This window comes from Phanerochaete carnosa (genome assembly GCF_000300595.1).
Source record: "Phanerochaete carnosa HHB-10118-sp unplaced genomic scaffold PHACAscaffold_13, whole genome shotgun sequence".
Classification (NCBI taxonomy): domain Eukaryota; kingdom Fungi; phylum Basidiomycota; class Agaricomycetes; order Polyporales; family Phanerochaetaceae; genus Phanerochaete; species Phanerochaete carnosa.
Window position 1 is genome coordinate 1,478,663 of NW_006767640.1, and position 11,028 is coordinate 1,489,690.

The 11,028-nt window shown below is 56.1% G+C and overlaps 4 protein-coding genes across 4 annotated transcripts; 3 read left to right on the plus strand and 1 right to left on the minus strand.

Annotated features, from left to right (window-relative positions):
* Positions 1 to 451: 451 nt before the first annotated feature.
* On the plus strand, positions 452 to 1,030 carry PHACADRAFT_201615 (uncharacterized protein; the record flags this gene model as incomplete). The annotated part of the gene is made up of 1 exon (XM_007401899.1): positions 452 to 1,030. The coding sequence occupies one exon, from the start codon at positions 452 to 454 to the stop codon at positions 1,028 to 1,030; it is 579 nt and encodes a 192-aa protein (XP_007401961.1).
* A 572-nt stretch (positions 1,031 to 1,602) lies between these two features.
* On the plus strand, positions 1,603 to 3,473 carry PHACADRAFT_179273 (uncharacterized protein; the record flags this gene model as incomplete). The annotated part of the gene is made up of 8 exons (XM_007401900.1): positions 1,603 to 1,714; positions 1,775 to 1,976; positions 2,032 to 2,093; positions 2,155 to 2,275; positions 2,340 to 2,473; positions 2,529 to 2,755; positions 2,817 to 3,120; positions 3,172 to 3,473. Coding segments are annotated over exons 2-8 (1,164 nt in total), but the record flags the coding sequence as incomplete, so codon positions are not given.
* A 731-nt stretch (positions 3,474 to 4,204) lies between these two features.
* On the minus strand, positions 4,205 to 6,206 carry PHACADRAFT_154568 (uncharacterized protein; the record flags this gene model as incomplete). Its single annotated transcript, XM_007401901.1, has 4 exons — positions 4,205 to 5,111; positions 5,171 to 5,489; positions 5,633 to 5,925; positions 5,982 to 6,206. 4 exons carry the CDS (start codon positions 6,204 to 6,206, stop codon positions 4,851 to 4,853), a joined length of 1,098 nt encoding a protein of 365 aa, XP_007401963.1. The 3' UTR covers positions 4,205 to 4,850.
* A 3,925-nt stretch (positions 6,207 to 10,131) lies between these two features.
* PHACADRAFT_154569 (uncharacterized protein) lies at positions 10,132 to 10,770 on the plus strand (the record flags this gene model as incomplete). The annotated part of the gene is made up of 3 exons (XM_007401902.1): positions 10,132 to 10,325; positions 10,401 to 10,469; positions 10,525 to 10,770. Exons 1-3 carry the CDS (start codon positions 10,152 to 10,154, stop codon positions 10,768 to 10,770), a joined length of 489 nt encoding a protein of 162 aa, XP_007401964.1. The 5' UTR covers positions 10,132 to 10,151.
* Positions 10,771 to 11,028: the final 258 nt, after the last annotated feature.

Below are 11,028 nucleotides of genomic sequence, written 5' to 3' on the forward strand. Positions count from 1 at the left end.
AGCGCGGCCAGGGTGCGAAGCTCAGCCTTATCTGCCAAGGCGGAAAGCTGCTGCTTATGCAGAGAGAGCCTGGCGACTCGTTCTTGCCGCCTACTATACTCAAGCGCTTCACCAGCTGAGTGATCCAGGTCAGTGTGCCTTGTGATCTCTCGCAAAAATGAGACAATGACGCTCCCGAACGTAGAATCAAATCTACATATAAATAACACGCCTGGAGTGCTGTGTTCAAGACATCTGCTGCAGTTGTACATTTTATCTGATTTATTCGCGTTATCTGGTCATCTGCTATTGCGGTGCACTGGTACATGCTCGAAAACTTGATAGTAGCTCTCACCGGCCAATTACGCGCTCTCTCAGGCGCGCCGCTGGTTAGTTCTAACGTCCACCGTTTCTGCCGAGTGCAGGCTAAGCTTGTGATTGGCTCGAGCTTGCCGTCTGTCGAGCCTACAAGATGATAATCCCAGCCAGCCGCAATCTTTTCAAAATCGTTCTACGGTACGAAGTTAACGCGTATCAAGTCCCTGAGCAGCCCTCGGCGGACTCTCTTACTGACCAACTATCATCCCTGAACGTGGGCTCCTTCACAAGCGGCACGACCCCGAAAGAGTCCTCGGTTGCCGATGTTCGGCGCGTAGGCTCCGTAGTTCCACAATCCCCGCTCGCCAAGGCCAAGTCCCGCACGCAACACGGTGGCCGCAGCAAATTCTATGACAACGAAGCCTATCTCCAGCTGTACCTCGGCCAAATTCCCGCGCTCTGCTTCGGGATGCACGACGGCGACGGCTTCTTCACTCCTATCGACGAGATTTGGCTCGATTTGGAGCGTTGCAGCGCGGCCAAAGAGAGGGTGCAGCCGGCCCTGTGCAAGCTGCGCCGCCTCCTGGAGCAGGTCCAAAACTCCGCAATGGAGAGCGGGCAGGGAGTGAAACTCAGCCTTGTCTTCCAAGATGGGGAGCTGCTGCTTATGCAGCGAGCAACTTACGACTCGTTCTTGCCGCCTGCTATGCTCAAGCGCTTCATGGCTGAGTGATTTAGGCAATATATCTTGAGATATCCCGTAAAAACGATTTAATGACGAATTCGAGCACGAGATTATCAGCATTTAGGCAACACGCCTGTGTTTCTATGTACAAGAGATCTGCTGCAGATGCATATTTTTGGCCGAATTTCTGATGTGCTTTCACGACCGTGCCGGGTGTCATTGAATTTACGCTGTGCTAGTGCTTATCTGGCTGTCTGATACAGCACCGGAGTTACCGTACCAAAACACGCGCCCCCCAGAGTGCGGTTCTGGCTAGTCCTCTGTAGCTATTTAACGTCTTGCCCAGTGCTTATCTGAGCCCACAGATCAGTGGCCCGCTGCAGCTCGCAGTGGCCTGCTGCGAACGATCGGTGCGGATGCTATGTCGGCATATCCCGAGAGGCTGATGGCCGGCGAGCGCCGTGTTCTGCGGCCTTGAAGCGCCAATGGCACTCATCGCCCTTTCTTTTGGTGAGTTCGGATGTGAGGTTATTCCCCTGCCTTTGGCTAGCTTCGTAAACTCCCGGCTGAATGCAAGACAACGGGCTCACTGTTCCAGGGCCTGGGTGAACGTATCCTCGGATATTGTTCATTCCAGATCGCTCCCGATTTGTCGTCCACTTTGTTCAGCATCTCTTGTCAAGCACGGAGCCGCCCCTCCTCGGCACCTGTGATTAAGGTACCAAAGACCCGGTGAGCGATGCAGTGGAACGTCTCAGAATCGCGAGTGCATTTTGAAACAGCGCGAGCCAGGTCAGCTTTGTCTATCATTGTCAGGTGTACACGGTTGTGTAATCTTCCTCGATCGAGCCATCGAACGCATGGGCCACCGGGAGCATTGCAGGACGGTATATATATAAGAAGACACCGACTCTTGGTAGGAGCACCAACTCGCCGTCATACACCAACACACTACCTTCTGTATCACAAGCATTATCGCCATGTCTACCGACAAGTGGGTGTCCCGTCTTCCTCGAACATTGTGGCGCACTCACACCCTCGTTTGACAGGATCGTCCAAGTGCCCCAAGAATTTTTACGTGTCCAGGCTCCAATTCTTTTGGAGATAGATGGTGCGTTTGACCTGCCCACTCGCTACATACTGCTCAGTCAGTTCATCCTGGGCATCTGTAGTCAAATTCGCCAAACCGTTCTCCTCCGAAATGAACCTCGCTCTTCGCATTTATTACGGCCGGATGGTCTTGTGCTCGTACGGCCCAACCAAGTCGGCTAACCCACTGTGGAATCATACCTTGTAAGATTTATACGTCCGTCTGTTCTCGTCGGCGACACATTCCTGAACTCCGTCCCCATCCCAGAGAGTTCGATACGCACACACCGCGGCTATACGATATCGAGATCTCCAAGCATGCTAACCTTCCGGTGCCCAATCCAATTTCCCCTACCGGAGCAGTCACACACGTTCAGCTGAGTCTGCCCAAGCTTTTGTCTGGTACATCTATGGTCCTTCACGCCACAAGTTGTCTCACCACTGACATATATGACAGAGGGCGCCGTCGAGTTCAATGTCTCCGATGGCCCTGACGCTGGCATGGTTCTACCCAATTTGCAAGTCACCTACGCAGTTTTAAAGTCAGGATCGGTCCCTCGCGTCCTCCCACCGGTTCCAGAGGTGCTCGAGGACAAATTTCCGACATTGACCAACCTTCGCCGTGCCATCAACGCTCTATCCACTCTACGTACGGGAAGGATTGAGCTGATCCGCACCATCCCGGTCAGTGTGGCCCAACGTTCCTCTCTCCCCCCCTCTCACATTGAAACGTCGTCCGTGACAGGAAACCCTCTGGGTCTTCTTAGTGTCCTTGTGGAACAATCTGCGAGTTCAGCTGCCTCGCCTCGTCGATGCGAACCGCAAGAACGAGCGGGAGACCAGGATCAATCCGCTGCTGCTGCAGGACAACGCACCCGAAGATCTCCTTGTTCACGTGCGTGATACTCTGGAGTATCTCTGCTCGATCAGCGCAAAACTTCCATCCACCGAGAGCACGAAAAGCACGGTGGCACGCTTGACAGGCAACCTCTTGCGCAGCGTCCTCAAGGCGACCGCTCTGATCTGGAGCTGGGCCCATTCGTACATCAGTGAGCTGCCCTCTGCTTATGCAGACTTTCGTAGCTGACACATCTTTGCAGCGGCTTCGTATGCGTCGGTGACCCGGGCGATGATCGGCCAACCGGAGACCTTCGAGTCCGTGCAGACCGAGCTCTTCCAGTACAGGATCTGCCTCATTAGATCCATCGAGGCCAACGACGAGGAACCACTCATGCTCGGTCCTGACGCGTTGGAGTTCGTCTTTGGTAAGGCGTACGCAGAGGCCTTGCAGGGCAACGCATTGACCCACCGGCCGTACGTGTCTCTGATGTCCGCGCTCCGCGGTAACCTTGCGCAGGATGCGTACACGCGCGCACTCGAGGTACGACACGTGTTATGCCTCACTGACATGCCTTTGACTGACTTGGACGCAGGAACTGAACAAGCACACCGACGAAGGCGAGGTGCAGCAACGCGACGCGCTGCGCCGACTCATCATCCACATTGCCCAGGGCTCCGGGGCGTTCCCGGCCATCTTGGACATCCCCTTCGATGAGTGCACGAAGGACCTCGAGAACGCGCGCACGCCGCCGGCGCCAGTGGGCGATGGCAGCTACGGAGAGATCTACCGGGGGACCTATCACAAGCATGGACAGACGAAACAGACGGTGGCCATCAAGATTCTCAGAGGTACAGGCGACGTCAGCCTCCTCAGACAAGTGCGTGGCTGCGGTTCTCTGCTGCTTCGCGCCCGGACAGCTGACGTTTCGGGCTCCCAGCGCATGTTCCTCGAGCTGAGCTGCTGGCTGCTCGGCCACGAGCGTATCATACGTCTCTACGGCGTCACGAACAAGTACGAGGCCCCGGGCTTGGTCTTCGACTGGGCAGAGAACGGGAACGGCATGAATTATATCCGGGAACTGCTCGAGAACCCTCGAAAGGTTCAAGTTCCTATCGTGTCTCTCAGTAACCAATGGGTGAGCTCTGCGCGTGCAGCCACAGGGCGCCAGCATATTGACAGCTCTCGACAGATTCGCGACATCGCCGACGGCCTCAAGTTCATTCACAACGAAGGCATTATCCATGGCGACATCAAAGCGGTATGCCGCGCCCATTCCCTCGCGTTATCATACTTTTGCTAAGCATTCAAAAGGCAAACATCCTCATCCACGCGGACAACCGTGCGGTGCTCGCCGACTTTGGGCTCTCCCTCTTCGCGCGCGGCCATCCAGGCAACTATGACTCAGCGCGCCTGGGCAGCCTGCGGTGGTGCGCGCCGGAGCTGCAGAACGAAGGCCAGACGCGCACGACGTTCGAGAGCGACATGTTCGCGTTCGGGATGCTCTGCCTCGAGGTGCGCCCGCCCCCTGTTCTCCCACGCTGCACTGACTAACCGCCGACGTGCCCAGCTGTACACCGGCAAGATACCGTACTTCGAGCTCGCGAACGACCCGCAGGTTGTGGCGCTCATCACGCAGGGCATCCCGCCCGTCAACGTCCCGCCCTCGCGTCCCGCGGACCCCGCCCGCACGCCGATGGCGCAGGGCCTGTGGCAGCTCATGTGTGAGTGCTGGTCGCTCGAGCCCGGTCGGCGCCCGAGTGCCCGCGCCGCGGCGGCCCGTCTTGAGGAGTCTGCGACGTTCCAGTAGTGGCTCCACCGCTCTCTGGTCCTTGTGTTTGCTATAAAGGTAAGTGAACTGCGCTCGGCCCTCATGTCTGAATATGTCCTGTATTTCGCTTCAATGTAATGGTACCACGGATTGTACGGTATCATGTAGTCCTAAATATACGAGGGTCGAAGCATATCGATGGCGCACTGGCGCAATGCGCGCATGTATGAAAGAAGATCCTGCACTCGCGACTCCGTAGTGGGCCTATCGTTGTATCGCAAGCGTGCCCTAGCGCAGCACCGTCTCAGGCTTATCTTTGAGCACATGTCTTTCCACGTCGCCAGACAGCCTGCAGCGTCCGGTCGCAGAGCAGGATCGTCGTTTGTCATCAACAGCGCCCAGCTGTACGAGAACTCGAGCCCGGACCATTCCTATCGCCCAGCCAAATTGTAAGCGCGCAGGGTCGTTCTCCGGGAAATTGGTCACATACACAGCAGAATTCCCGTCGTATTACCCTCCCGAGCAACCATACATCCGCCTTGAACGGGTCGTACGGCCTGCCTCTGAACTCAACTTCGGGAATGTCTGAATCCCAGCCGAACCAGCAAGGAGCAATTTTGGGGGACACCTCCACTGGTATGTACAGTGACTGCTCGTAATCGAAGAAGTAATATCGACATGGTGCTTGTGATCTTTTCAAGATGGGCGCAGGACCACTAAGATCCGGTAGCATGTCCAGTTGGGCGGGATGAAAACCTTGCGGATAGAGCGCGGCAGCGTCGATGACAATGTTCTCCCTGGCGCAATCGCTGCATACGCACATTATCAACATGGTATCAGTGAGGCGTCAAGAAGCAAAGGTCTGAAGGGCTCACCGGTGAGCGATACCTTGTTCATGAAGAAACACCAGTCCCTGCAGTTTACATTAGACGATAACGCTACGAGACAAAACGTACTGCATACGTTCAGCAAGGCATCTATACAGTCTAAGATTTCCTGGAATGTTTGGAAAGGCGGGTCGTCGAAACGTCTGAAGAACGGCGTGACGATATACGAAATCTGGTCGTCGTAGATGTCGACGAAGTGGTCCAGCATCGGCACGCAAGGGTTCCGCGGATCTGCGCGCAGTTCAGGCGTCGAAAGCCGCAAGATCGTCTTGAACTCTTCGGCTTTTGTTGATCCCGCTTTGATCATCACCAGCTTCCCGTCCGAGATGCGAGTGGCGTCCATGATGTTCGTCCGCACCTGGACGCCGCCGCGCTCTGTCAGTCTGTCGCGCAGCCAAAGTCTTGAGCACTCACGGGACGCTTTACCGAATAGTGTTCATAGAGCGGTGGGTCGATGGGAGTCGTTTTGACGCGCCCCTCCTTTGCCCCTTGGTCGCAATACCGAGGGCGTAGCATGTACCCGCGGTCCTCGAGCATCCCCCGCCGATCCCGCCAGTAAAGTTCGTAGCTATCCAGCGGTGCTGGCTCTTCATGGCTTGGTGCAGATTGCTCGGCGTTGGAGTGCAGGTCTGTGTTCATTATGTGAGTACAAGTGAAAAGAGCTGTGCGGGGGCGGTCGCCAGGCCTAAGTCCCAGGACAGTACTTGCCTCTCCAGGAGCCTGGCGCTTTGAGAACACGAGTTCGCCCCGGCTACCCCGGCTATCTCCGGCACAAAGAGAACAATAGTGCTTTGTCTGGATAGAGTGCGTATTTTCGGCACAAGCGACATGGTTTCGCGGGAACATGGCACAAAACGTAGGCAGGCTGCACAGGACTCGGATTGGAGGACGGTGTCCTACCATGCGGCCCCGCGATGATGTAAGACCGGTCGTCTTCCCTGCCCCAGGGAAGGCAAGTGCCATTTGGTTCAAGTATCATATGAGGGAGAAACAAGCCCGACTTACGACTGATTTAGAGAACCTTCTTTCCAACCCGTTATCGCTCGCTCCTCCCCAAGCCCACTACAGTTCGAAACAACACACAATGCCAGTAGACGATCAGAGAAGCTGCAGGCGGTAGAGGTCGTCGTGCTATACGATAAAGTCGGAGGGAAGAAAACGCCAAACGGGCCTGATGCCTGGAATTTGGGAAACCAGGCGCCGCCGAAATTACCATAGAAGGCTACAGTATGCGCTTACATAACATATTCGCAGCGGCTTTGCTAGGGGACATGGACATGGCACAAGCGCGCTCAGCTAACACGAGTCGCTTCATATTTGCAGGAGTCGCGTATATATGTAGCTCTTGTCTTGCATATCGTCTAATCTGCCTCTGTTCTCCACTTCCCCGACGCGAGTCGCTTAGCAAGCGAGTGCTAAGTGCTTCTGCACAAGCTCGGCACAGCGGACGTTGTTGGTGCAGGCACTCTCGAGAAGCATATGCAAAGCCATCGATCATCCATTGAAGCTTAAGCCTGAGGCAATACGCTTCAGAGAAAGATCCCGATGTTTGTAGAAATACATAAGCAAGCACTGGCACTGGGAGATACACAAAAATTTATCAGAGTTGCGTTGACCGACCGTTGAGATGCATCGCTCCGAGATTCAGACTACCTCACGCAGATCTCTCTCCTACAGCGTTCTGGATTGTCAGGAAAAGTAACTATAGATATGTGGGTGTATAGTTTTTCTTATAGTCCCGACAGTTATCTGTATACCTGACTAGGTCTTTTCGCGTCACCTGCATTGATCGGGATTCATATTCAGTGTTTGGGCACTCGTTACTTCCGTGCGAAACCTCGCCTTGTCCCTGGCACGCTCCCCTCGACTCTTTCATGCCTTGGTGGATACGTGAGTGCACCGAATAATCCGACAAGTCTATTCTTGCATGCTGCGGAACAGCTGGCGCCGAGGTATCAGCGACTCTTGAAGCCAGCTACACATGCAAGGCGACGCAACGCGCAGTTCTCGCCCCCGAGCGAGGTGCGCGACGAAAGAACGTTTAAGGATCGTCAGCTGAAGAAGTATATCGCCCGAAACAGCGACAAGTGTGCGCATATTTCAGAGATGTGGGGCCGGAGGACATCGTCGTGGTCGGCAGCGGGTTGGGTCAAGACTGGAGCAGACTGTGCGGTGGTCGCCTTCGGCACCACGAACACGTCCTCCAGTGCCACAGCAGAAGGCCATATCGGGGTATTGCAGGGGCTGGGGTGGATGGGTCGCATTCAAGGACTGTGACGGGTCCGGAGATGGAACGGCAGGGGGCCAGAACTCCATATTTGGCAGAAGCATCCAGCCCCTCTTCCGCTGAAGCGAGGCGAGATTCCCGACGTTGGGCACACCGTTGTTCGTACCGTCACAGATCTCTTGGAGATACAAACACTGACTGCTACTTAGGGTGGCGACCGTCTTGTCGATTCCACAAGCTTTCCTCATCGAATGCAACTTCCAGTCGAGATCGATGGCACGCGTGAGTACCCCACCTGCTGTCAGATGAGGCCTGAGGTCTCTAACGTTTGCGCATGGTTGGATCGCTCTGCATGGAAGACGTGATCCCACATGAGACAGGAGGGTTTTCCCGAGACGCAGCACCCGATGAACCACCGGCGACATTGCGGGGTGATATACATGTAAGAGGGCATCAACTCTTGGTGGAAGAATCAGCCGTCCAGTGTGTGTTCCGTTTTCCTTCGGTAACGTGACTTACTCACCTCTTCGATTGACAGAGCCATCCAAGTGCCCGAAGAGTTGTTACGTGCCCAGGTTCCGATTCCATTGGAGCTAGACAGTGCGTTGAACCTTCCCATTCGCTATCTGCTCAGTTTGCCTATCCTGGACATCTCTAGTCGCATTCACCGAACCGATCTCCTCCGAATTGAACCTCGCCCTTCGTATCTATCATGCCCAGAAGTTCTTGATCCCGTACGACCCGATCAAGTCGGACAATCCATTGTGGCGACACACCATGTAAGATTTGCGCGTCTGCCAGTTCTCGTTTCCGGCACATTCCTAAGCTCCATCCCTACTGCAGAGTGCTCGAGGCGCACATGCTGCGACTACTCGATATCGAGATTTACAAGCATGTTGATTATCCGGCCTTTGATCCAGTTTCCTCTGCCGGAGCTATCGCACACGTTCAGTTGAGCCTCCCCAAGCTTTTGTCTGGTACGTCCATGGTCCTTCACACGACTATATGTCTCGCCACTGACACCTCTGGCAGAGGGTGTTGTCGAGCTCAATGTCTCTGGCTGCTCTGACGTCAACATCGATCTACCCAATCTGAGAGTTACTCACAAGGTCCCGAAGACCGTATCAGTCCCTCGCATACTCCCACAGGCTCCAGCGGTGCTCGAGGACAAATTCCCGACACTGACAAACCTTCGTCGTGCCATCAACGCTCTGGCCATTCTCCGGACAGGAAGGATTGAGCTGATCCGCCTCACCCCGGTGGGTGTAGCGCAACATTCCTATCCCCACCCCTCACATTGAAACGTCATCTGTCAGGAAACCCTCTGGGTCTTCTTGGTATCCTTATGGAACTATCTGCGAGTGCAGCTGCCTCGTCTCGTCGATGCGAACCGCAAGAACCAAGGGGAGACCAGGGTCCATCCACAGCTGCTGCAGAACAATGCACCCGAAGATCTCCTCGCTCACGTGCGCGACACTCTGGAGTATCTCTGCTCGATCAGCGCAGAACCTCTGTCCACCGAGAGCGCGAAAAGCATGGTAGCCCGCCTGACAGGCAACATCTTGCGTTGCGTCCTCAAGGCGACCGCTCTAATCTGGAGCTGGGCCCACTCGTACATTAGCGAGTCGTCCTCCGTTTGCTCAAATTTGCCTGGCTAACATGGCCTTGTAGCGGCCTCGTACGCGACGGTGACAAGGGCAATGGATCCCGCATTGGAGACCTTCGAGTCCGTGCAGACAGAGCTCTTCCAGCACAGGATTCACCTCATCAAGTCTCTCGAGGCCAACACTGAGGAGCCACTCTTGTTCAGCCCAGACGCACTGGAATTTGTCTTTAGCAAGGCGTACGCCGAGGTCTTGCAGGGCAATGCGTTGGCCCACCGGCCGTACGTGATCCTGATGTCCGCGCTCCGCGGCAACCTCGCGCAGGACGCGTATACGCGCGTGCTCAAGGTATTGACACGCGCCATGCCCTGTTGATACGTGCCCTTGGCTGACCTGGACGCAGGAGCTGGACAAGCATACTGACGAGGGCGCGACGGAGCAGCGTGACGCGCTGCGCCGGCTCATCATCCGCATCGCCCAAGGCTCCAGTGCCTTCCCGGCCGTCTTGGACATCCCCTCCAACGAGTGCACGAAGGACTTCGAGAACGCGCGCACGCCGCCGGCGCCGGTGGGTAACGGCAGCTACGGACAGATTTACCGGGGGTCCTATCACAAGCGCAATGAAGCGAAGAAGACGGTGGCCATTAAGATTCTCAGAGGCAAAGGGGACATCCGTCTACTTAGACAGGTCCGTGGCTCCGGTCCTCTGCCGCTTCGTGCATGGGACAGCTGACTGTCCCGGACTCCTAGCGCATGGTTCTCGAGTTAAGCTGCTGGCTACTCGCCCACGAGCGCGTCATTCATCTATATGGCGTCACGAACAAGTACGCGGCCCCGGGCCTGGTCTTCGACTGGGCCGAGAATGGGAACGGCATGGACTATATCAGAGAGCTGCTCGAGCACCCTCGGAAGGTCCAAGTCCCGATCGTTTCTCTCAGCAATCAATGGGTAAACGTTGGGCGTCCAGTCACGGAGCACCGGCGTGCTGACAGCTCTCAACAGATCCGCAACGTTGCCGACGGCCTCAAGTTTATCCACGACGAAGGGGTCGTCCACGGCGACCTCAAGGCGGTACGCCGAGCTCATGCTCTCGCATTTGCGCTATCTTTGCTGAGCAAGTCTGCAGGCAAACGTTCTCATTCATGCGGACAACCGTGCGGTGCTCGCTGACTTTGGGCTCTCACGCTTCGCGCGAGGTCATCCGAGTGACTATGATCCTGCGCGCCTAGGCAGCCTGCGATGGTGCGCGCCGGAGCTGCAGAACGAGGGCCAGGCGCGCGCGACGTTCGAGAGCGACATGTTCGCGTTCGGGATGCTCTGCCTCGAGGTGTGCCTGCTGCCTGCACCACTTCTCCACGCTGCACGAGACTGATGCCACCGACACACCCAGCTGTACACTGGCAAGATCCCATACTTCAAGCTTGCAACTGACACGCAGGTTGTGGCACTCATCACGCAGGGCGTCCCGCCTGTTGACGTGCCGCCGCCGTGCCCTGCGGACCCCAACCGCACACCAATGGCGCAAGGCTTGTGGCATCTCATGTGTGAGTGCTGGTCGCTTGAGCCTGGTCGGCGCCCTCGTGCCTATGCTGTGGCAAGTCGTCTGGATGAGCCTGTGACATTCCAGTAG